We start from the raw sequence: 25,893 nt of genomic DNA on the forward strand, positions 1-25,893 counted from the left end.
AAATGGTCACTTGCCGTAATTATTTATAAATGTAACGTAGTCGTATTTATTAAGGCCATCCTCAGAGAGCTTGCATCACAGATGGCATTGTTGAGATCTTCACAAATCTCATAACCAAAGGCAGAAAGTGTGTGAATGTGAAATCAAGAGAGGTGTTGAGGGACAATAATACTGTTGCTATTTTATTTTAATTATTGTATTACATTATACACAAAACAGAAAGAGTTGGAACACTCTCAATTTTAACATCTTTCCAGTATACTGGTAGGGTACTTTCACAGAGATAATCTAAAAGCATACAGTTTGCTTATTTTTGTTTATAATTAAGATGGCACAACAAATTTTTTCCATATACCTAATATCATGATAACTTGTGTGTATTCGTAAAATTTACCGCATCATTTTGAAAAGATTTGTGGTGTATACACTGAGTGTGTGTGTGTGAGAGAGAGAGAGAGAATGTGAAAGAGAGAGTGACAGTGTATGTGGCACAGAAGGGGGAAAGGGTCTCAGGGTGGAGAGACTTCCTTACTAACACATTGTCTATGTTGCAGCCTGTTGAGGCTCCGGGCTATGTGCTGTCCCAAGATGATCCATATCCCTCACAGCCTGCTGTTCCAAGATCATACCGCTTGCCTCCAGGTGAGAGATGTTTAGCTGTGATATTTATTCTGTATTCCTAAGAAAGCTAATAATTCTGTTTTTATCATTATCTTTCTATCTCTGCTGCTGTTTGGAAAGTATATATTTTTCTGTTATATTTAGTTGTAATTTCATTCCAATGACAATATAGGTAAAATTGTAAATGAAAACATTTTAGATGCAAGGGATGGCATAAAAATCATTTGATGACAGAAGCATGCAGGCTAATTCTCACTTCTCTTAATAAGTTACATGTGGCTTGTGAGTCATACCAAACTGAAACCATCTCATGCAGTTTAATGAACAGTGATGGAGTTTATGTTTGGCAAACCTAAACTTCCCCAATTGCAAGCTTTTCAAAACTACCATTCATCTGTAGCTGTAATCTCTAGGAATGACTCATTGTTTGGCATGACTTCACCACCTATGTTTTGAGAATGGCAAAATTCTCTGTAGAAAAGAACCTCAATGAATGCTGTGTGCTAACTAGGTGGATGGCTTTTTAAGTAGAACAGTCATCACTGGACAACTTCTAGGGAATTCCCTTAGTTGCATTCACATATCTAGATACATAGAGCCTTAGTAGACTTGGTGTTTTCATAGCTCTTTGGATGGCAAAAAATGAACCAATTGCTCAACATTTAAACAATCTCAACAGTTCAAGTGGACCATTGAACAGCATCAACACCCAAAAACATATTAGGAGAAATGGGAACTGTAGTACACTGAATCTGGTGTTTAAAGAGTTACTGTTTCTTAACTTAGGTGGGCCCTTGTTCATGGCAGAGTCTTTGAACAGGGCAGATTGGAATAGCTTACAGCCTTTGTTCAGTGTTATCTGGTGGCCAGGAAAACTTGGTTCAGTGGCATGCTTGACAGTAAAGGGGTGCCAAAATGGTCAGGGATGGTATGATAATAAACCTGCCTTGTGCTCCTGGTTCACACTGCACTTCTTACACCAGACTGCATGCAGTATTCCAGGTGTTGATACAGGGTCGATGAACCAGGTGTCCAGCATCAGGCTTTGTACAGCCACAGTTGATGGAAGGACATCAAGGGAATGTGACTTAGGAAGGCAATGCAGAAAACACAGTAGTAATCCTCTTACTAAACAAACTATGACCAAATGATTAATGGAAAATCTCATATAAAGATGTGAAACAAATACTAACAAAGAGATAGAGGGGCTGGCCAGTACAACCGATAGATACACAAAACAGAACAGAAAATTTTCATCCTAGCTTTCAGAACTTTGTTCCTTCGTCAGGGAGCAGAGAGGGGAAAAAAGGGGAAGAAGGGAAAGTGGATTCAGTTACTCACAACCAAGGTTATGAAGCAACAGGGGAAAGGTAAACAGGGAGGGTAGCAAATGAAATGTCGTATTGCTAGGGCCTCCCGTCGGGTGGACCGTTCGCCTGGTGCAGGTCTTTCGATTTGACTCCACTTCAGCAACCTGTGCGTTGATGGGGATGAAATGATGATGATTAGGACAACACAATACCTAGTCCCTGAGAAAATCTCTGACCCAGCCGGGAATCGAACCCGGGCCCTTAGGATTGACAGTCTGTCACGCTGACCACTCAGCTACCGGGGGCGGACTGGAGGGTAGCAAAGATGGAGGCATGGGTCTCAGAGGGAAGCCAAAGATATTCTACTGTAAGTACTGTGCCAGCTTCAAACCAAAGAGGATGCATACAGAAGTAAAGAGGTATATAGTATAAAGATATACACAACTTGTAGGATAAAAAGATGCATGAATGGCTAAAGAGGAAAGGGAAAGAGGAAGAGACTGAAAAGTAAATGGGAGTGAGATTGGTTAATGTAGGTTCAGTCTAGGGGGATGGTGGGTTGAAAGGATGCGTTGGAGTGCAAGTTCCCATCTCTGCAGTTCCGAGGGACTGGTGGGAGAAGTCAAATGGCACGTACGGTGTAGCAGGTTCCTAGGTCCCTACAATTATGCTGGAGGGCATGCTCTGCTACTGGGTATTGGACATCTCCTAGGTGGAAAGTTCATCTATGCCTGTTCATGCGCTCAGCCAGTTTAGTCATCGTCATACCAATGTAAAAGGCTGTGCAGTGCAGGCATGTCAGCTGATAAATGACATGTGTTGTTTCACATGTGGCTCTGCCTTGAATTGTGTATGTTTTACCAGTAGCAAGGCTGGAGTAGGTGGTTGTGGGGGGATGCATGGGGCAGGTTTTGCAGCAGGGTCAGTTACAGGGGTAGGAACCGCTGGGTAGAGAAGGTGGTCTCGGAATATTGTAGGGTTTTGGCAAGGATGTTACGGAGGTTAGGGGGGCAACACAAGGCAACTCTGGGTGATGTGGGGAGAATATTGTCAAGGGATGATCTCATTCCAGGACTTGACTTGAGAAAGTCATATCCCTGGTGGAGTAATTTGTTGATGTATTTCGAGGCCTCGAGGCATAGAGTACAGATGCAGATGTAGGTGCAGTTTTATGGGTAAGTGTCAAACTATAAATCCAAAGGGTCAAAGTTCAGTCTCCCATGTTCTTAGGACCTATTTCTGTTCATTATTGCTTCTTTCATCTATAGACATGATTTGTGCATCTGAAAAATGTGAAGTTTCAGTGTGACTTAGAGCCCAAGTTAAACCATAGGTTCCCGTATAAACCACTGGGAAAGTCAGTACACAGAAAGGAAGGGCATACTATCATTAATAGGACCATGCCTATTACACCACTGTATTGTTAAGTCAACATAGGGCAAGTATACTTTTTAATACTGTGTACAGAACATCAGTGGACCTTGAGGCTACAGGATACTGTTTCATGTCTGTGTTCTCAGATGGTGGCCCTATGCCAGCTGGGGGTGTGGGTCAGCAACTGGCTGAGGATAGTGTACCTTTGGCACTGCCTGTGCCACCACCTTACCTGCCACAGCCAGAGGACCTGCCAGAACCACAGCTGGTACCAGCCACTGCATGGCGCTCAGAGCCTGAATGGCGTGCACACAACTCACGGGTCATGTCAGCTGCTGCTGCTGCCGTGCACACTGCCAACATGTGAGTGTTCCACCATAACAGCAATTGTGCTGTCAAAGTAACAGTAGGCTGCTTCCACTAGGACCAAAAATTCAAATTTTGTGTTGTCTAAGGTACGCAATCACAATTTAAAGCGACAAAGGAAGAAGTGATATTTGTCATTTATGTATTTTGACATTTGTCCTCCATAGGTAAGCCCCATGTTGTCACCCAACAATGCCCTACAACATTACTGATTTGAGATACCTTTCTGATTGTTTCACAAGTTCCTAGAACAATAATCGCCTCATTGATGATTTCAGTGTCTGGCAACACTGTTGTTAATAGCCATCTCTTGGTGGCTTCCAAGGCAACACTGCTGTTTCCAGCCGCTCTGGCCAGAGCAGCCAGAGATAGTGGTCATGGGTGCATAAGGTGTAACTGTGCGTGTGTTTTTATTTCTTTTCTGAAGGAGGATTTGGTCAAAAGCTTAATGTGTAACAATCTTTTTGTTGTCCCTGTCAGCAACTCAACATGCCATCTTTATGGTAAGTAGCAATCCACCTTTTTTATAATTGTCTATATTCCAACCTTGGCATTTCAGTGAACAGTACAGAGTATTCAGCAATACAGATGTGGTTTAGGTATGTTCCATTATTATATATTCATTCTTTTTCTTCCAGATTAGGGTTGTGAAGATTTACTTTAGAGCTGCCAAGAATAGCTTTTGTGATATGCAAGCTCCTTGAATGATTCCTCTTTCCATTCTGACTTTTCCACTATCCCAATGAAATGTAACAAAAACTGTGATGCTGACATAAGTATTCTCCATCATACTAATGTCTTGTTGTTGCAGGCTGTGAATACAGATTTTGTTGAAACTGAATCAGAAAAATTTCAAACTATATAAATACCAGATAAAGTGATAATTTATATTCATTGCTTCATTCTATAATCTAGGTCATGCCATGTAAGTGGTTCATTGTGACACACACTTCTAAATAAATATGGATGGAAAAAGTGTGATGCAGCTGTAACAGATTTTAGACTTTCAGGTCATTTCTGCCAAATAATAATAGAAAAATCATGTTTAGAAAAAAATCATAAAGTACAGTTCTACTAAACACCTTTGTCAAAATGCAAGATTTCTCAATATTTTCTAACAAAAGTCAGGTTGAAGTGAATACAGAAATCAGGTAACTGCAAAATGGAACAATAACAAAATAAAAGATGTTCTAGGATCAACGAAAAATGTGGTTGACAAGCTAAACACTGGTGATGACATCGGTTGTGAATGTGGACTGGAGTATGTAGGCAAGACAGGATGGCTAATCAGCTCACTAATTGCAGACGATCGAAGATATATCTGTCTGGGACAATGCATCAGGTCCCAGGGTGAGTGCAATAAAGAGATAGTATTCTGTGAAGCCCGGGTACTAGAGACACAGCCATTTACATTGTGGAGGAAGATTAGAGAGGTGACAGAAATAACCAAGTGACCTGCCAACATGAATAGAGAGGACAGGTATAGGCTTCTGGCATCCTGGCTGCTAGCAGTGACAATGCTACAGGAGGATAGCACATGCAAAGTAATTCAGTTATTTTATACAGTTATATTATCCAGGTAGTAGACAGTGGTAATCACAGCAGAATCTGCTGTTCTTAGAAATGTCTATAGGCATGGTCACCATATTTGCTTCTCCAAGGACTATTGCCCTCTTCTATTATTCCATCAGCCAACTACTGGTTAATAAACTAGATAACCAGTTGTAGATATCAAGGTATCTGATAGGGTTTTCAGTACACTGGTGTTTTATTTGTGGGAATTAGGTGCTGCGCTATGGACATTGCTGGCAATGGACCCCAAGGAAAAAACAAGTCTTCAAACTCCAACTATAATTCCCCTGCTTGCACTCTCTCTACCCCATGTAGATGCTCCACCTTCTTACATAATGCTGTCTTAGCAGCATCCAGTGGGTGCTCACGGTGTACAGCCTCCGTACACCAATCCTTCTCCTCCAGAACATCTAAACTTGCTACTAACAACCTCTTCATCAACTTCACTTCTTTGGCACCAAAATTATGCAGATTTGTATCTTCCTGCCATCTCTCTAGCACGAAATCATGTGAATCAAACCTCAGTGTATTTGTACACAATTTTATCAGATTGCCCAGTACGATAGACCCGCTTAACAGCAGCTCTACACTGGCAACAGCCTTCCCTTAACTAAAATGTTTTTTCATTAAGTTCTGCCACACATTGCCAAAGGTCAATTTTGTCATTATGTTGACACAAAAAGTCTAACCCTAGGATCATGCTGTAACCCTCACTTACATGAGGCACTATTTACACATACTGCTTAAAATGCACTGACTCCAACTGAATACCTACTCTCCAGTGACCCCAATGGCCTTGCATCATTATCTCCTACCCCATGAAACCTATAGTGTGATGGTTTCTATCACCTCTGACCCACTCACTGTGTACAGGGATAGGTACACGCGCCCCTACATCCTACAAAAACTTATACTTCCTGTCCCTTATAACATCTATTATTGCACTTTCCACCTCTTCATACATACTCATTGCTTCTAACAAGGAACCCCTTGAGTGCTAGGTCGCAACTTCAGCCTTTAGGAAGGCTCATTTGAAAGTATTGTGTTAACAATTACAAAAGGAAAAATATTAGCTGCTAATGACTCACCATGTTCATCAGGAGGGCGACAGAAATTGCGTGTGTGGGAGATCAACTTTCTGTGGGATGTATGTATTACACTTCACAATATGGACATAATTGACATTCAAGAAATATTCAAAACAAACCATTAACAAGCAACATGAGCACTGAATGAAGACTGGTGAGCCACAGTGTTCAAAAAGTTTCGCAACACCAAGGTCGGAGATGAACTTCTCGGAAGCTGTAAACTGTGTAGGATATTCAGCTAGGTATCCACTTTTATAGAATGCATATAGAATCATACTGGGGTAATGGGTTGATGAGAACTGATGGAACGTAATGGCATGCATCCAAATGTGAAACAGTCTGTTGCGGAGCTTATCAAGAAACTGGCTATCCCTCAAGGTATAGCTGCAGGTAGTGCAATAACAAGTGTTTCATAGGCATGGAAAAACTCAACATCCAGAGGCTGAATTGTCTAGTTGTTCCAGGTGGTGTGAACTACAGTGTCACACACATTTCAGGAGGGATAGTTAGCTCTAAAGGTGTATAATTTTTATAAGCAGACCAGGAATCAAGAAAAAGCAAGTTGGGCTCCTTTCTGGTGAAACAACTATTGTTGTAGATATAATGCAATGTTTGCTTTGTTCATCATTGCCATTGCTCTGCTTTGTATCAACACCACAACTAGCACTGTAGCACTGTTGTAAGACACTTGTCAACTAAGCAGTTCAACTATGCTCTGTAGCCCCACACTGTGCTCACCATTGGATACCTCCAGTCCTGACCCCTGTTGCCATTAGCAGCCAATATTTTGGTTGCATTGTGGACAATAGTGTGGCATTGAATGCTGTAAACATTGTTGGCCTTTTGCTACATTGCACTGAAGGGGTTACTTGTAAGTCTAATGTGAATATCTTTTGGCAGGTTTTGGGTTCCCCCTTGCGTTAATTCTTCCCTGTCCACATCTGTCACAGTTATCAAAATTCCATTGCTGACACATATGAACTCTCTCTCACTGAGACTAGCCTCACTGCCTGTGCACATGCATTGCCCATTCACATTTGTAACTTCTTACATTTGTGGAGAACATGTCACGCCCATCACATACACCTGTTGACATAGCAATCTCATGACATTCCATTGATACCCTAGCAGAATTGAACCATTTGGAGCACCTGGGTGTACCCTTCTTGACGTATCAAGTGATAAGCCCCTTAGGAAAGTGTTGATTGCTCTTTGTTCGGCTTTCTGCAGCAAAAGTTTATTTCATTCATTATTCTTCCCCAGCTCATGTGTACCAACATCCACTTCCCTTATCCTATCAGCAAAATCCTTTAATGTTTCCTAATGCCTCTTTGCAGTAGTAATCAATCACTCCAAGGGAACATAGCACAGTTTTGTTTCTTATACCCCTACAGAAGGTCCCTCTTCACTTGTTCATGTGTTATTGCATTCCTCAGTGCCTCTCTTCATCTTACAGAGGTTTTCACCTCTTCAAATAAACTTAATTTTTCCATCTGTAATAACAGCTGATGTCATCAGGTTCTCCACCAATGATACCACATCCACAGACAAGCTTCTGGAAAAGCGAACGATTAGGCTAGCGGCAGCTGGATCTACCTCAGTCTTTTGACTGGAGCGACACTGTTTGTCATCTTGAGCTGCATTTTGCACCCATAACTTCATGTTATCTGTGTTACATTTTCCATAAACAGGCATACTGCCCCCCATCTCTTGACTATGCTACTGTGACACCTTTTGCCCTCAGTTACCCACAGTACACACATAAAAAATACGCAACAATTCAGACTGAAAATTACTAATAAATTACACTTTACACCTTATTAACCATCTAGACTCCCTGCATTGCTTCATAATGTGACCATAACAGTGGCACATCAAACAAGTAATTGACACTGACTCTGTGCACAGTGCAGGACGCCCCATGAGGCTACACTGTGCGCATGTAAGAGGCACCGAATACTGCTCCTTGCGGTTACCCTGACATTCAAACGATTAGCCAGTTTCTCTGCCCTTAACAAACTAACCTTTAAGTTATGGTGACACTCTCAACTAGACCCCACATCTGTCACACATACCAAAACTATCCAACAATTCTTTCACCCACATCACTGTGTTGACACTGGAGGCCATTGTCTGCATATCAATCTGCATGAATGATGAACCATCTGCTGCCCACTGAAACTGGTCCTCCTATGTCAGGCATGAAATGTAGCTAACCCAAGGGGTGGTGGGCAGTTCCAGTTCAGGATGGTGGAGAATGAAGTGCTGGTGCGGGATCGCAGGCTGGTGATGGCCCAGAGAGACTCGGCTGTCAAAATTAACGCTTTTTTTTTTTACTAATACATCATGTTTTTTCACAGCAGGGTGATACCTCAACCCCCACTGCACATGGAGAAGGCTGTGTGACCTACTAGATGACAGCCAGTGTCCACCAGCTGGCTACAACACACGTGCCCAGCTTCACTTACGCCTGCGCTCGGAACGAGACCCGTGACCCCGTTGTGTGAGTCACACCACAAGCACCTTACATTGGCAGTACTTAATGCTACTGTAGCTCTGCAATGAATGGGTTCGCCCTATAGCAGTGATGGTGGAAGAAGACTGCTGTGCACGGTATATCACCCACTGTCCCCTGGGCTGGAGTATGCTTTGTGGGGATGGCCTGCTGCACCACGGCACTAAGTCTGGGAATGGACTGTATAGGAAGGAGGTACCATGACAAGAAACAACCTATGCTGCTGCTGGCTGCTCCATGTTGATCTCCGCTTATGATGTAACCCCCACATCCTGGTAGAACTGCTGGGCTGCAAATGATATTGCTGCCAAAATGCAGCTACTTATACAAAGTTATACAAACCTGTTACGCCAATGTGCTGCTTCTGGTCACGTTCTCAGTGGCACCACTGGGGCTTGTTGTTGGAGAAATCCCCTTGCCTGTACTGCAAGAACAGTGCATTACAGAGCTGATGGCAGGGTCACCAAGCGAGGCTACCCTGTCACACAGTAATTCAACAGCTCTGTTGTTATAACCAAAATGACAATGCATTGCGCTCACCAGTTACCTGCAGCTGCTGCACAGCAGCACACATTTCTACAGATATGCCCATAATATGGTAGCGGCACTACAGAGCTAAGTGTATCGTTTCTACATAAACCACGTTATTAATAAACGTTTGTTCAGCAATAGTGGTTCCTTTACTATGCTACATAAACGAAATAATATTGCAAAAAACAGCATGCATTTACAGTTGCAGGTCAAAGGAAAGGCCAATCCTAATAGGCAGAATATACAGGTCCAGTCACATCAATGTGACCACCACCTGTGTTCGATGTCAACGAGCAATAATCACTCACAGGCAGCCGGTGGCAGCGCTAGCAGTGAAGGGTACATAAAGTGAGTCGCGGGACACGGAAAACAGTGCAGAAGTGATCGTAATGTGGAAACTGAGAGATTTATCTGATATCCAAAAGGGTATGATCACTGTCTTCCGTACCTAGGGTGGAAGCACTTCCGAAACGGTTAAGTTTTTAAACTGTTTGCATGTTACTGTTCTTATAATATGCTGAACATGGCAGAATGGCGCCATCCAAAACCAGCGCCGTGTGGTGCACAACGGGCTAACGATGTCAGGGATGAACGACGGCTGTGGCGATGTGTACAGGTGAACACACGTGCAGCAATTGAGCAACTAACCATCCAGATGAACCAAGCTGTTACCAACAGTGTCTGCTCAACCACTGTTCAGCAAATGATGCTGCATATGGGCCTCTGCACAGATGCCTTCTCTGCGCGATAGCGATGGAAATGCTATCGACAACAGTGCTGCCAAAGCAGCCTTCAGAAAATCCTTCACGAAAGAATACGAAGTAAAAATTCCAAAATTCGAATGAAGAACAGCTGCCAACATGAGTAACTTAGAAGTAGATACCTTCGGAGTAGTGAAGTAACTTAAATCGCTTAATAATACCAAGTCTTCCAGTCCAGACTGTATACGAGTTACCTTCCCTTAAGAGTATGCTGATGCACCAGCTCCATGCTTAACAATCATACACAACCGTTCGCTCGACGAAAGATCCGTGCCTAAAGACTGGAAAGTTGCACAGGTCACATCAATATTTAAGAAAGGTAACAGGAATAATCCCCTAAATTACAAGCCCATGTCATTAACGTCGATATGCAGCAGCATTTTGGAACACATAGTGTTCGAACGTTACGAATTATCTCGGAAAAAAAACGATCTATTGGCACACAGTCGATACGGATTTAGAAAACTTCGTTCTTGTGGAACGCAACTAGTTCTTTACTCACACGACGTGTTGAGTTCTATTGGCAAGGTACTTCAAATTCATTCCGTATTTCTAGATTTCCACAAGGCTTTTGACACTGTACCACATAAGCGGTTTGTAGTGAAATTGCGTGATTATGGAATTTTGTCTCATTTATGTGACTCGATTTGTGATTTCCTGCTAGAGAGATCACAGTTCGTAGCAATTGACAGATAGTCATAGAGTAAAACAGAAGTGATTTCTGGCATTTCCCAAGCTAGTGTTATAGGACCTTTGCTGTCCCTTATCTATATAAACGATTTGGGACACAATCTGAGGAGCCGTCTTAGGTTTTTTGCAGATGACGCTGTCGTTTATCGACTAGTAAAGTCATCAGAAGATCAAAAGAGATTCCAAGACGATTTAGAAAAGATATCGGTATGCTGCGAAAATTGGCAATTGACCCTACATAATGAAAAGGTCATCCACATGAGTGCTAAAAGGAATCCCTTAAACTTTGGTTACAGGATAAGTACGTCAAATGTAAAGGCCGTAAATTCAAGCAAATACCTAGGAATTGCAATTACGAACAGCTTAAACTGGAAGGAACACAAAGAAAATGTTGTGGGGATGGCTAACCAAAGACTTGGCAGGACACTTAGAGAATGTAACTGATCTACTAAAGAGACTGCGAACACTACACTTGTCCGCCCTCTTTTGGAATACTGCTGTGCGGTCTTTGATACTTACCAGTTAGGATTAACGAAGTACATCGAGAAAATTGAAAGAAGAGCAGCACATTTTGTACTATCGCGGAAGAGGGGAGAGACTGTGACTGACATGACACAGGATTTGGGGTGGACATCATTAAAACAGGCGTTTATCGTCGCGGCGGGATATTCTGGCGAAATTTGAATCACGAACCTTCTCCTCCGAATGTGAAAATATTTTGTTGGCGCCAACCTACGTAGGGAGAAACGATCACCGTAATAAAATAAGGGAAATCAGAGCTAGCACGGGGAAGGTATAGGCGTTCGTTTTTTCCGCGCGCAGTTGTAGATCGGAATAACAGAAAATTATTGTGAAAGTAGTGTGATGAGCCCTCTGCGAGGCACTTAGGTGTAATTTGCAGAGTACCCATGTAGGTGGAGATGTTATGTACCCACGTTAACTGCCGTTCATGGAATTTGCACGCCAATATCACAATTGAACGTCCACCGACTGCGGACAGGTGGCCTTTTGAGGTGAATCACGTTTTATGCTCCATTGGACAGATGGCTATTGGCGTGCATGGGTGAAACATCTGAACGCAGACGCCCTGCAACAACTGTCGGAAAGATCCAGGCCAGAGAGTATTCTCGTCATTCCGGAAGGCGCAATGGAGCTAACACATATGCGTTTATCCTTGAGGACAATATCGACCCTTACATGCAGTTTGTTTTTCATCGACACAATGGCATTTGTTGTTGTTGTTGTTGTGGTCTTCAGTCCTGAGACTGGTTTGATGCAGCTCTCCATGCTACCCTATCCTGTGAAAGCTTCTTCATCTCCCCGTACCTACTACAACCTACATCCTTCTGAATCTGCTTAGTGTATTCATCTCTTGGTCTCCCTCTACTATTTTTACCTTCCACGGTGCCTCCAATACTACATTGGCGATCCCTTGATGCCTCAGAACATGTCCTACCAACCGATCCCTTCTTCTTGCCAAGTTGTGCCACAAATTTCTCTTCTCCCCGGTTCTATTCAATACCTCCTCATTAGTTATGTTATGTACCCATCTAATCTTCTACATTCTTCTGTATCACCACATTTCGAAAGCTTCCTTTCTCTTCTTGTCCAAACTACTTATAGTCCACGTCTCACTTCCATACATGACTACACTCCATACAAATACTTTCAGGAAAGAGTTCCTGACACTTAAATCTATACTCGATGTTAACAAATTTCTCTTCTTCAGAAACGCTTTCCTTGCCATTACCAGTTTACATTTTATATCCTCTCTACTTCGACCATCATCAGTTATTTTGCTCCCCAAATAGCAAAACTCTTTTACTACTCTAAGCGTCTCATTTCTTAATCTTATTGCCTCAGCATCACCCGATTTAATTCGACTACCGTCCATTATCCTCGTTTTGTTTTTATTGATGTTCATCTTATATCCTCCTTTGAAGACACTGTCCATTCCGTTCAGCTCCTCTTCCAGGTCCTTTGCTGTCTCTGATAGAATTACAATGTCATCGGCGAACTTCAAAGTTTTTATTTCTTCTCCAAGGAATTTAATTCCAACTCCGAATTTTTCTTTTGTTTCCTTTACTGCTTGCTCAATATACAGATTGGATAACATCGGGGATAGGCTACAGCCCTGTCTCACTCCCTTCCCAACCACTGCTTCCCTTTCATGTACCTCGACTCTTGTAACTGCCATCTGGTTTCTGTACAAATTGTAAATAGCATTTCGCTCCCTGTATTTTACCCCTACCACTTTCAGAATTTGAAAGAGAATATTCCAGTCACATTGTCAAAAGCTTTCTTTAAGTCTACAAATGGAATCTATCAGCAGGATAATGCAACGTGTGACACCTCACAGTGTACGTGCAAGGTTCGAAGACCACCGAGATGATTTTACTGCTCTCCCCTGGCCACCAGACTCTGCGGATTTAAACCCAGTCGAGAATTTGTGGGACCGCCTGGACTGGGCTGTTCGCGGTTTGGATCTCGAACCGAGGAAGCCAGTGCAGCTAACCATGGCGCTAGGGTTGTCATGGCTCCACATCCCTGTCGGTACCTTCCAAAAACCTATGGAGTCGTAGCGGTCCGGGCTGCTAAAGTTGGTTATTCAGGCTTTTTTTAGAGGTGGTCACATTAATGTGACTGGACAGTGTAGGAAGACCAGGCATAGGAGAACTGCATCTACATCTACATCTACATCTACATTTATACTTCGGAAGCCACGCAACGGTGTGTGGCGGAGAGCACCTTACGTGCCACTGTCATTACCTCCCTTTCCTGTTCCAGTCGCGTATGGTTCGCGGGAAGAACGACTGCCGGAAAGCCTCCGTGCGCGCTCGAATCTCTCTAATTCTACATTCGTAATGTCCTCGGGAGGTATAAGGAAGGGGCTGCAATATATTCGATACCTCATCCAGAAACGCACCCTCTCGAAACCTGGACAGCAAGCTACACCGCGATGCAGAGCGCCTCTCTTGCTGAGTCTGCCACTTGAGTTTGCTAAACATCATCGTAACGCTATCACGCTTACCAAATAACCCTGTGACTAAACGCGCTGCTCTTCTTTGGATCTTCTCTATTTCCTCTGTCAACCCGACCTGGTACGGATCCCACAGTGATGAGCAATACTCAAGTATAGTTCGAACGAGTGTTTTGTAAGCCACCTCCTTTGTTGATGGACTACATTTTCTAAGGACTCTCCCAATGAATCTCAACCTGGCACCCGGCTTACCAACAACTAATTTTATATGACGATTCCACTTCACATCGTTCCGTACGCATACTCCCAGATATTTTACAGAAGTAACTGCTACCAGTGTTTGTTCCGCTATCATATAATCATACAATAAAGTGTCCTTCTTTCTATGTATTCGCAATACATTACATTTGTCTATGTTAAGGGTCAGTTGCCACTTAAACTATCTACATTTCTTGCTTCCCTCTCCGCTTCATCTCCCTGTAACTGTGCCGCTTGTACGTCTGCAGCCTCGGCGGGGCCGTACGGCCCTACACTCTAGTTACAGTCCCGTCGGCGTGTCAGACGCGTAATCTTACAGACAGTATAGCGATGTCAGTTGCTGTACGCTCGTCGGCGGTGACTGTCCGGCAGGTCGGACACGGCGACGCGCCAGTGCATGGAGCGGTCGGCGGCGACGACGGACTCCTCGCAGCGGGCGTCCACGGAGCAGCTGCGGGCGCGCGCGCACTCGCTGCACTGCGCGCTGGGCGAGCTGTCGCGCGCAGCCGAGGCGGCGGCCGGCGAGCTGTCGCAGCTGCTGGCGACGCGCCGCCGCCTGCGCGCCGCGCTCGACGCCCTGCGGCTGCCCGCCTGCATCGTCGCCGAGTGCCTCGACCGCCGCAGAGACCGGCCCGGCGCCGAGCTCGTCGCCGATTGCGCCGACCGCGAGCTGCGCAAGGTCTTACAGCACTTCCCACTGTTGTTGTCCAGAGACTAGTTTGATGCAGCTCTGTCCTGTGCAAGCTTCATCTCCCAGTACCTACTGCAACCTGCATGCTTCTGAATATGCTTAGTTTATTCATCTCTCGGTCTCCCTCTACGATTTTTACCCTCCACGCTGCCCTCCGATACTAACTTGGTGATTCCTTGATGCCTCAGAACATGTCCTATCGACCGATCCCTTCTTCTGGTCAAGTTGTGCCACAAATTTCTCTTCTCCCCCTCCTCATTAGTTATGTGATCTACCCATCTAAGCCTGCCCGGTTGGCCGTGCGGTCTAATGCACTGCTTTCCGGGCGGGAAGGAGAACCTGCTACCCGGCACAAATCCGCCCGGCGGATTTGTGTCGAGGTCCGGTGCACCGGCCAGTCTGTGGACGGTTTTTAGGCGGCTTTTCATCTGTCTTGGTGAATGCGGACTGGTTCCCCTTATTCCGCATCAGTTACAGTACGTCGGCGGTTGCTGCGCAAATAAGTTCTCCACGTACGCGTGCCGACCGAAGTGGCCGAGCGGTTCTAGATGCTACAGTCTGGAACTGCGCGCCGTCACACGTTCGAATCCTGCCTTGGGCATGGATGTGTGTGATATCGTTAGGTTTAAGTTCTTATAAGTTCTAGGGGACTCATGACCTCAGAAGTTAAGTCCCATAGTGCTCAGAGCCACGTACGCGTACACCACCATTACGCTGCCATGCAAAAATAGGGGTTAGACTCGTCTGGTGTGTCATGTTCCCTGGGGGGTCCACCGGAGACCAAACTGCACAACAACCCTGCGTTCAGTGTGGGGCGGCAGAGGGCTGAAGTGGGCCGCGGTAGTCGTCGTGGGGTTGTGGACCACTGTGGCTGTGGTGGGGACGGAGCCTCTCCTTCGTTTCTAGGTACCCCGTTAACATACAATACAATACCCATCTACTCTTCAGCATTCTTCTGTAGCACCACATTTCGAAAGATTCTACTGTATTCTTGTCCAAACTATTTATCGTTCACGTTTCACTTCCATACATGGCTACACTCCATACAAATACTTTGAGAAACGACTTCCTGACACTTAAATCTATACTTGATGTTAACAAATTTCTCTTCTTCAGAAGCGCTTTCCTTGCCGTTGCTTCCTATAGCACACGCAAAATGCCTTCGCTTCAGTGCAATCCACGAGTGATGGTGGTTTGCGGATGTCGAGGCACGGATGGCATTTGACATTGTTGACCATTCCAAGCGCCAGTTGCGCCATGCGCATGCGCGTGCTTTCCGCTTGAAAGAAGCGTATATCCTGCAAATTATGTTTCTCACTTGTTTATGCAGGTTTGTCTGTTGCCACCACAACCACCGATGACAGCTCTCGACAAATCAAACAGAAATTCACTGAAGAACTTGCTACGATCACGTTTAATGCGCGCATTATTTGTGGCTTACTGAGCAGAGCGCTCAGAACACTACTGAACGCTCATTGGCTGTCGGAGTATACAGGTATGTGATGTAGGTGCGCAGAACATGCCTAAACTCGACCGCCATCGTTTGTGACTCCAACTACAAATAATTGATGTGAGCAGTTGGCCGGAGAATAATCGCGAGAGTGTCATTGGAGGGGGGTGGGAGGGGGGGGGGGCTCAGAGCACTGTAGGGGAAATGCCGAGCACTGGAGGGGAAGTGCCGTTCTTACGTGGGCTGCCACCATGCCCACACCTGTATGGTGGCCATTCAGAAAGATATACTATCACCTCTGCTTTCGTTATTATCAAAAAAGAATTCCGCCGAAAATGCAGCGATTTATTTTCGCCTGGCTTGTTATCCACTTGTAACTTTCAGAGAAGCGCCATGAGGGGCGAATTTTGAGTGAAGCCTACACATTTCTCTGATTACTATGTCAAAATTTGCTTCTTTTGCCAAAACATAGAGGAGTTTACACTGTCTCATCTCACTAACATGGTGTGCAGACACAATTCCCAGAGAATACTGAAACAATGATTTGCCAAGTGAGATACTGAGAAAAAGTAAGGTCAGTACAAAAATAAACGTGTAATGACTTGACTTAGGTTGTTCAAAAACTCATAGCATTTCTCGTTTCACCAGCTATTGATAGCCCTTAAAAATTACGTTCTTACACAGGGAAAGTCTGTATTAGTGGAATAACACGTCAAATAATGAAGTTTTGCGTAATGACCATACAGTAAATGTGTGGAATCATTTTTCAAAATCTCATTTCGATATCTCAAAACGTTTATGAAATAAGAGGAATGTTGTGGATATTTCACTCTGGCTTTATCGCTGGCGCAGTGCGATCACAAATGAGTGCGTTATGTCAGATCAATTTTCTCAAAATTGGTGAGAAATAGATATTGCTGTCGAAGTCTAAAGAAAAATTCAGTATGTTAGCTAAAGTTCGTACGCAACAACATATTATGTAATATGCACCAAACGCAAAATCATACCTACCTTTATTTTTCATTGCACACTTTTCCGAATTTCGCCCATTGACTTACTTTCGCCTAAATACCACAATAACTATGACCATTAATGAAGTGTTGGGAATATCTTCTTGAACCTGACATACAAAGCTATGAGTAAAGCAAAGATGAATTTTTTTTTACCAAATAGTGTGTGTAAAATAGTTTGAGAAAAACTGCAGGGCGCGCACCTCGATTCTGTCATTGCTGACCGGCCAAAAGATGGAAAACACTTATCGGCCTCCCCTTCCAAACAAATGAATGGACTTGGGTGGCGCTTTGGACGAAAACTCGTCACTATGCATCGACCACTGTTTCCTTCAGCAGCTATACGCGAGCCACTTTCTCGTCCCAGTTGGCTACTCCTGTTGTGTACGACTTGGTACACAATTGTAAGGAGAGGTGGGCTACGGAGTGATGCCGCAGCTGTCGTAGGAAAGCTGGATAGGAGCAGGAATGATTAGTGAACAAGTTAACACAAGTTAACTTAAATTGTCTTCCGCTAAGTGTATGAAGGCTCATTACAAAAAATGCAGCTCTCAGTGTCGACAGGGACGAGGCTCTCTGTACTAAAGGCCGAACGACAGTGTCATGGTGAAGAAGTTCCAAGGGCAAGTGGAGCTGAGTGACTGCTGTCGGCCGTCTACTGCGGCGCTGCTGGCATCTCACAGAAAACTAAAGACACCAGTAGGGCACCAATCGATATACACTCCTGGAAATGGAAAAAAGAACACATTGACACCGGTGTGTCAGACCCACCATACTTGCTCCGGACACTGCGAGAGGGCTGTACAAGCAATGATCACACGCACGGCACAGCGAACACACCAGGAACCGCGGTGTTGGCCGTCGAATGGCGCTAGCTGCGCAGCATTTGTGCACCACCGCCATCAGTGTCAGCCAGTTTGCCGTGGCATACGGAGCTCCATCGCAGTCTTTAACACTGGTAGCATGCCGCGACAGCGTGGACGTGAACCGTATGTGCAGTTGATGTACTTTGAGCGAGGGCGTATAGTGGGCATGCGGGAGGCCGGGTACGCGTACCGCCGAATTGCTCAACACTTGGGGCGTGAGGTCTCCACAGTACATCGATGTTGTCGCCAGTGGTCGGCGGAAGGTGCACGTGCCCGTCGACCTGGGACCGGACCGCAGCGACGCACGGATGCACGCCAAGACCGTAGGATCCTACGCGGTGCCGTAGGGGACCGCACTGCCACTTCCCAGCAAATTAGGGACACTGTTGCTCCTGGGGTATCGGCGAGGACCATTCGCAACCGTCTCCATGAAGCTGGGCTAAGGTCCCGCACACTGTTAGGCCGTCTTCCGCTCACGCCCCAACATCGTGCAGCCCGCCTCCAGTGGTGTCGCGACAGGAGTGAATGGAGGGACAAATGGAGATGTCGTCTTCAGCGATGAGAGTCGCTTCTGCCTTGGTGCCAATGATGGTCGTATGCGTGTTTGGCGGCGTGCAGGTGAGCGCCACAATCAGGACTGCATACGACCGAGGCACACAGGTTCAACACCCGGCATCATGGTGTGGGGAGCGATCTCCTACACTGGCCGTACACCTCTGGTGATCGTCGAGGGGACACTGAATAGTGCACGGTACATCCAAACCGTCATCGAACCCATCGTTCTACTATTCCTAGACCGGCAAGGGAACTTGCTGTTCCAACAGGACAATGCACGTCCGCATGTATCCCGTGCCACCCAACGTGCTCTAGAAGGTGTAAGTCAACTACCCTGGCCAGCAAGATCTCCGGATCTGTCCGCCATTGAGCATGTTTGGGACTGGATGAAGCGTCGTCTCACGCGGTTTGCACGTCCAGCACGAACGCTGGTCCAACTGAGGCGCCAGGTGGAAATGGCATGGCAAGCCGTTCCACAGGACTACATCCAGCATCTCTACGATCGTCTCCATGGGAGAATAGAAGCCTGCATTGCTGCGAAAGGTGGATATACACTGTACTAGTGCCGACATTGTGCATGCTCTGTTGCCTGTGTCTATGTGCCTGTGGTTCTGTCAGTGTGATCATGTGATGTATCTGACCCCAACAATGTGTCAATAAAGTTTCCCCTTCCTGGGACAATGAATTCACGGTGTTCTTATTTCAATTTCCAGGAGTGTATGATACCACAACTCGTGCCAAGTGAGTGTACTGCGCCGCCCTTTTGTTTTGTTTTTGTACTAATTCTTGACTGTTCCAGGTGATCGTTTTTGTTTACAAGACAGCACCAAAACTACATGTTTTGTGAGAGCTGTCTGCTGTGCAGTTTCACGCCCGAACGACGAAAGTGAGATTCTGAGAAACCAATCTCTTCATGAAAACGTCTAAATATATTACAAGAATGTAGGAAGAAGCGATAGAGAGGGGTCCAAAAAACTGCATCCACTGTTTAAAAGTCCATAACTTGCAGACTAATTGACGGAGCTGTCTCATTTTTGATGAAAAATGTAGCCTAAAGTCCAACTTAAAGATATCACTGTATGTATTCGAAATGGGCACCATTAACACCCACACACAAACATGTCGCCGAACTGCAGCACGAAATACTGACTGCAACGTGTTCAGTTGGATATTTGCACATGAATGTACGATGGACTCTCGAAGTTCATCCAATGTGCGTGGCTTTTGTCGATAAACGATGTCCTTCAGTGTTTCCCACAGGTAAAAGTCCAGAGGAGTTCGTTCTGGGGAACGTGCTGGATATTCCACAGCACCTCTACGGCCTATCCATCTTCCTGGTAGATTTTCGTCGAGATACGCCCTGACACTATTTTGGTAGTGGGCAGGGGCACCATCTTGTTGAAAGTAAACTCTTCCGTCTCCATACATGTCTCGGATGGCAGGTAAAATAGATGTCTGAAGCTTCTGAAGGTACACCTCACGGTAACTGTGCCATCAAAGAAGAATGGTCCAATCAAGCCACGGTAAGACAACCCACACCACACATTTACTGCTGGCAAATTCACGGCTTTGTCTACATGGACGTTCGGATTTTCGGCGGCCCAGTAGATGCAATTGTGGCGATTTACTGTAGCATTGAATTTGAACTGTGCCTCTTCAGACCACACAATCATCTCTGCAAACTCTTCATCGTTGCGCACCATGTTAGTAAACCACTTGCAGTACTCCATTCTACGATCTGGGTCGTCCTCGTTCATTGCGTGTAGCAATCGTGGGATGTAGCACTTTCACTTTGCTGTCTTCAAAATTCGTCGAACACTTGAGCGACTCACTCCAGTTTCACGGGCACGCTGTCTCACAGACTTCCGTGTTGAGCGAGCGAATTGTTGTAACACACGACGGGAGTTAGCTGGACTTGTTACTGTTACAGGTCGTCCAGATCGTTGTTTGTGTACACCTTTAACACAGCCTTCGGCTTCAAATTTGTCTCGAATGCGACGAATCGTTAACGTGTCGGTGGCTCTGTTTGATACTCATTTCACCATTGCCGTTGAACCTCGTTAATGTTTTCCTACTTATAATACCACTTCAAAACACTTTCTTTTCATCGAATGTAAGCCTTGCTTCAGCCATGTTTACTCGAGTAACTAGTGCAACTAAGAAGAAAACATTGACTATCTGGCGATTGTCATCTGACAAAACAAAACAACGCAATACAACGCTTGTGTGGCGATTGCCGGAACTACAAACTATTACACTACCAAAGATTAGACAACTCCGTCAATTAGTTTGCCAGTTAAGGACTTTTAAACAGTGGATACATTTTTTGGACCCCTCTGTAGGATTTATTAATGACAAAAGCAAGATTCAGTATGGTTGGCCTTGACAAAAAGTTGTACAGTAAATTCTCCACACTCCTCAGAACTAAAAGAATAGAAAAAGTGTCGTCTAAACATTCCAAAATAACTCCGTTCAGCTGCTCGATAAAGTACATACCTTCAAATACATCCACCAATATTTAGAAGGCGTTAATGATTTTACATCATTGTTTGTATCTTGTTTTCTTTCTACACTGTGCAGCATCATTAAAGGATCACTTTTTCGAAAACCCTGTAAATGTCTCCCATTGTGACGCTTAAGTTTGAAGTTTGACTCAAAAGCACGTACAGCCTTCCTCTGTAATGGAGCTAAAGTGTGGCACCGTGCGACTTCACCCTCGGGTTCCGCGAAGCTTCAAACACGAAGGTGTCGACATATGCGAAAAAAAGGCCACAGCTAAGAAGTTCATGCAAGCTGAAAGGTGGGTTAATGAGGTCACGAAATTTCATCTCAATTCTGCCCAACGCCCACGTGGACATGTCACACGATGAGAACGTCGTTACAATCTCTCCTACCCACATTTCACTCTTTCTTTTGACGTCTTTGCGATGGAGGTCAGGACCACGACACTCGGCGTTGAAACCACGCGGTATTCTTACGAGTGGGGGAAAACACACCGCCGCTCAGAGAAAGCCTTTCCCTGGGGCGTTGATTCCCACACATTTCGTGATTGCAGCGCAATGAGTAATATGAAGATATTCTTGACAATCTTTGATACTGCTGACATCCTCGGGCGCTTCAACCCTTCTCTATGGATATCGTGCGGCTGCATCCCCATTGAATATGATCGCATCTCTTGGGAATGCAGCGCGACTGCAATTTTTGCTCTCGTGTACAGGTAAGGACTGTTCAAAAGCATTCGACGAAATTTGAACTATGATCTGGAACACCAAAGGGTACTTTTGCTTTTTCAGCCCTCTTGTTTTCCGACCTCCTGTAGTACGATTACGTGGGAGTGCAACATTTGCATGTGCGTGAATAAAACAGCTAAGGTTTCTTCTAAGACTCACCAGTTCCGCAGTACCCTCGGTGCCACACACGCATTTTTGTTGAGCTTGTTACAAATGCACGTGTCGAAACTTCAGTACCAATTCATACTGGCTTTAGCGCTTGAAACTAGGCAAATCCCACTCATTGGGTATCAGAAGGGTTGACGGAACCTCAGGCGTTGGAGTAGTAGCAACGTTAATTTCTGAAGGCATATTTCCAACTTTCTGTAGTCAAAAAACTGTAAATTTCGGACATTTTCAGTTTTTTCAAAAAATCTCAGTTTCTCATGCTCCTGGCACTTTAATGTCGACTTTCTTAGGTTTTTTCTGCACCTCAATACCAAGTTCATCAAAAAATATCAGTTTCTCAAATTTTGTGCAAAATGGGAAAATACCTAGTTTCTGAGGTCGTTCATTTTCTGTTTATGTAGAAGAAATATATATTATGTTATATATTGGAATTACACATCTCACTTTTCGGCATTCAATTACTCCATGCGCAATTGGTTGATTTTTGGACGTCCATCTGTTGTGATTCATACATTACTAGTCGAAGTTAAGCTCCAGGGCAAATGGTTCAAATGGCTCTGAGCACTATGGGACTCAACTGCTGTGGTCATTAGTCCCCTAGAACTTAGAACTACTTAAACCTAACTAACCTAAGGACATCACACACATCCATGCCCGAGGCAGGATTCGAACCTGCGACCGTAGCAGTCGCACGGTTCCGGACTGCGCGCCTAGAACCGCGAGACCACCGCGGCCGGCGCTCCAGGGCATTCCAGCCCCGGCTTGTGCACATATCCTGCATTATGTCTGTATCAGAAACGGTACCCAGACAGGTGACATCCATGTAATCGATGTAGGCTCTCTCTCAGAACTTCGAGCGACTGTTAGCAAACGGAATCGGACAGTAAAAAATACAAATGAGGATTGTTCATGAGTTACACAGTATTTTTCTACAAAGATATGACTTACATCTGCCAATAGTATCCAAGTGTCTCCAATCTTCTTTCGTGCATTTAGTGATGTAGCATATAGGTTTTAAATGTCCATGTAAGTTTATTTCGTTTAGAGTACTTAATCTTTCGTAAATGGTTCAGAAACTGTGTTTAACCACCGGAAACAATGAAATTAACAGGAGATGTCAAAATACCCAGTGTGGAAGTAATAACTTTGTGGTGTAACAAGTATTAGAAGTCTTCTTAGACCTATTGTACAAATTTTGTTACGAAACTGTTTTAGCACATTAATCCGTCGAGTCATATATTAATCTTTTCGTTGGGCTATATCCCGAAAGGTTGCTACTTCCAAGCTTCCCATTTTGATAACTCAACGAAATAAACTTAGAGAGACATCCAAAAACCAGTTGACTACACCGATAACTACACAAAGAAAGATTGGAGACGCTTGGATAATTATGGCAGGAGTAAGGTATATCTTGGCCCAAAAATACCCTGTAATTCTTGGCCAGTCATCCCTTGTGTTTGCTAATAGTCACCCAAAGCTCTGAGAGGGAAATTATATCGATTGCGTGGCTGTTACTTGTCTGGATACCATTCCTGATACAGCCACACTGTGGGTTACATAAAACGGATTGGTAGGAGTAGCGGATTCGCCTTGTTCATTGTATTAAATAACCAGCGCCAGAAAACTGAACTATTATTAGCTGAAATAGGCCAACTAAAGCAGGTAGCTAATTATACTATATAAAAGAAATCATCCAACGCAATGAAACATCAGCAGCTTTATTCCAATTAAAAAGACAATAATATTTACTAAGACTTATTATCAACATTTCTGGATGCGTAATACTTCTGACAGTGGACTTCATCCTTTGGCTCACTGATGTGGATATGTGAGTCACTTCCAACATTCTGTTGGGACAAGTTCTCCGTGTCACCTGAAATACCTTGAGTAGTAGAATCAGGGTAAGTAGATCAAATGGTTCAAATGGCTCTGAGCACTACGGGACTTAACATCTGAGGTCATCAGTCCCCTAGAACGTAGAACTAACTAAACCTAACTAACCTAAGGACACCACACACATCCATGCCCGAGGCAGGATTCGAACCTGCGACGGTGGCAGCAGCGCGGTTCCGAACTGAAGCGCCTAGAACCGCTCGGCCACCTCGGCCGGCTGTAAGTAGATCGCGTGGGTCCCAGATGGACCTGTTCTTCCAACACTGAGACAGCCTCTTCCAGTTCCCTGATTTCATCGTCTGTATTCTCAATAATTTCCATAAAATCTGTTTCAGCTTCACTTTCTTCATACAGAAATTCTGGTCCGTTTTCAAAGTTGACTCCACTGCAGTTCTTGCAAATGGAAGAACATTTCAAACTTGCTTTGCTGCAGGAGCACGTTCCGCCACAGCTCAGATTACATGAGCACGAAACGACGTGGTGAACTAACTCAGGTGCTGGATTTTGTTTTAGTGCAAGAGGCCTTGGACCTTATTTACTGTGAGTCCAGTGCATCCTCAGGAAGTTCCCATCCAACTCTGACGTACTGGTAATTCCGTAACGAATGATGTTGCGCAGCGTCTTTAGTAGGTGACAAACTTGCAAGATTCAGTTTGGTTTTCATGGCAGACTTGGCGAATATTTGGCACCGCAGTTCGTCTGGGAACTTCTGACACCTTCACATTGTAACGATAATAAACTGTTCTCCAGCAGTTATTATTTCTTCACGGGTAGCATCTTGAACGTACAAAGTGTTGAGTGTAGGTGTTCACGTTTCTTAATTATGTCGCAAAACTTCATTTTTCTTTGATCGAAAAAAGCGGAAGCGTGAGTGAACAGAGTATGTTCCTTGTCGAACTTTTAGGATGCACTGCAAAATCGCCGGCCGGTGTGGCCGAGCGGTTCTGGCGCTACAGTTTGGAACCGCGCGACCGCTACGGTCGCAGGTTCGATCCTGCCTCGGGCATGGATATATGTGATGTCCTTAGGTTAGTTAGGTTTAAGTAGTTCTAAGTTCTAGGGGACTGATGACCTCGGAAGTTAAGTCCCATAGTGCTCAGAGCCATTTGAACCATTTGGTCCACTGCAAAATCACCTCTCTTCTGCACTTCCTCTTGCTGTCTTTATAAAAAATAAGTTTTGATGCATCGGCCTAAATCAGTTATAAGCACGAGGAGATTAACTTATTCTCCCACTATGAAGGAACTTCCATAATCATCGATTCCTGCAATGGGAGATCTTGCAATCATAAAATGCAATGTTATCCTGTAAATAACGATTCCTATAAACTTTTTCTTGTAAGTGATGATTCAATGATAAAACATGAGCGGCATTTCTAAGCAACTATTAGTCTTGTACGCCGTAAAAAAAAAAAACCTTCATGCAATCTTACCTGACAGTGTTTCTAGCTACTAAATTTAAAATCAACGATGCTATATATGCTGCCCACGCTGCAGAGTGAGAATTTCATTTCCAAAGTATAACATAACATATAATATATTACTACTACGACTATATAAACAGAAATTGAAATAAAAGTGCTCAAAAACTAGGTATTTTTGTTATTTTGCACAAAATTTGAAAAATTGATACTTTTTGGCGAACTCTAGCGCCCTTGGTACTGAAATGCAGAAAAAAGTTGTAATAATAAAATTTGTAAAGAATTATGTGCTCTTTTCAGAAGAAAAGGCAGGAGCACAAAAAAATGAAATTTTTTGGAAAAACTGAAAGTCAGAAATTTTCAGTTTTTTGACTGCAGAAAATTTAGCCAAGATAAATTTCATTGGCCAAACTCGGTTTTCCAATCCTTCCAACTGTAAGAACGAGTTAAAAAAAATCTTCTATTCCGCCTTTTGCAAGATACAGGCTTCTTTCCGACAATTGGACTGGACTGTACTCATTTAAAGCAAATTGCAAATCTTTAC

General features: G+C 44.3%; 1 protein-coding gene across 1 annotated transcript in view; it reads left to right on the forward strand.

The window, feature by feature from the left end:
* The first annotated feature begins 545 nt into the window (after positions 1-545).
* LOC126335819 (tektin-1) overlaps positions 546-25,893 on the forward strand; it is a 120,756-nt gene continuing 95,408 nt past the window's right edge. Inside the window, exons 1-3 of the mRNA XM_049999284.1 lie at positions 546-642; positions 3,452-3,668; positions 14,439-14,745. Of these exons, the coding sequence (XP_049855241.1) occupies positions 546-642; positions 3,452-3,668; positions 14,439-14,745 (621 nt within the window). The remainder of the gene's footprint in view (positions 643-3,451; positions 3,669-14,438; positions 14,746-25,893) is intronic.

This window comes from Schistocerca gregaria, chromosome 2, assembly GCF_023897955.1.
Source record: "Schistocerca gregaria isolate iqSchGreg1 chromosome 2, iqSchGreg1.2, whole genome shotgun sequence".
Classification (NCBI taxonomy): Eukaryota; Metazoa; Arthropoda; class Insecta; order Orthoptera; family Acrididae; genus Schistocerca; species Schistocerca gregaria.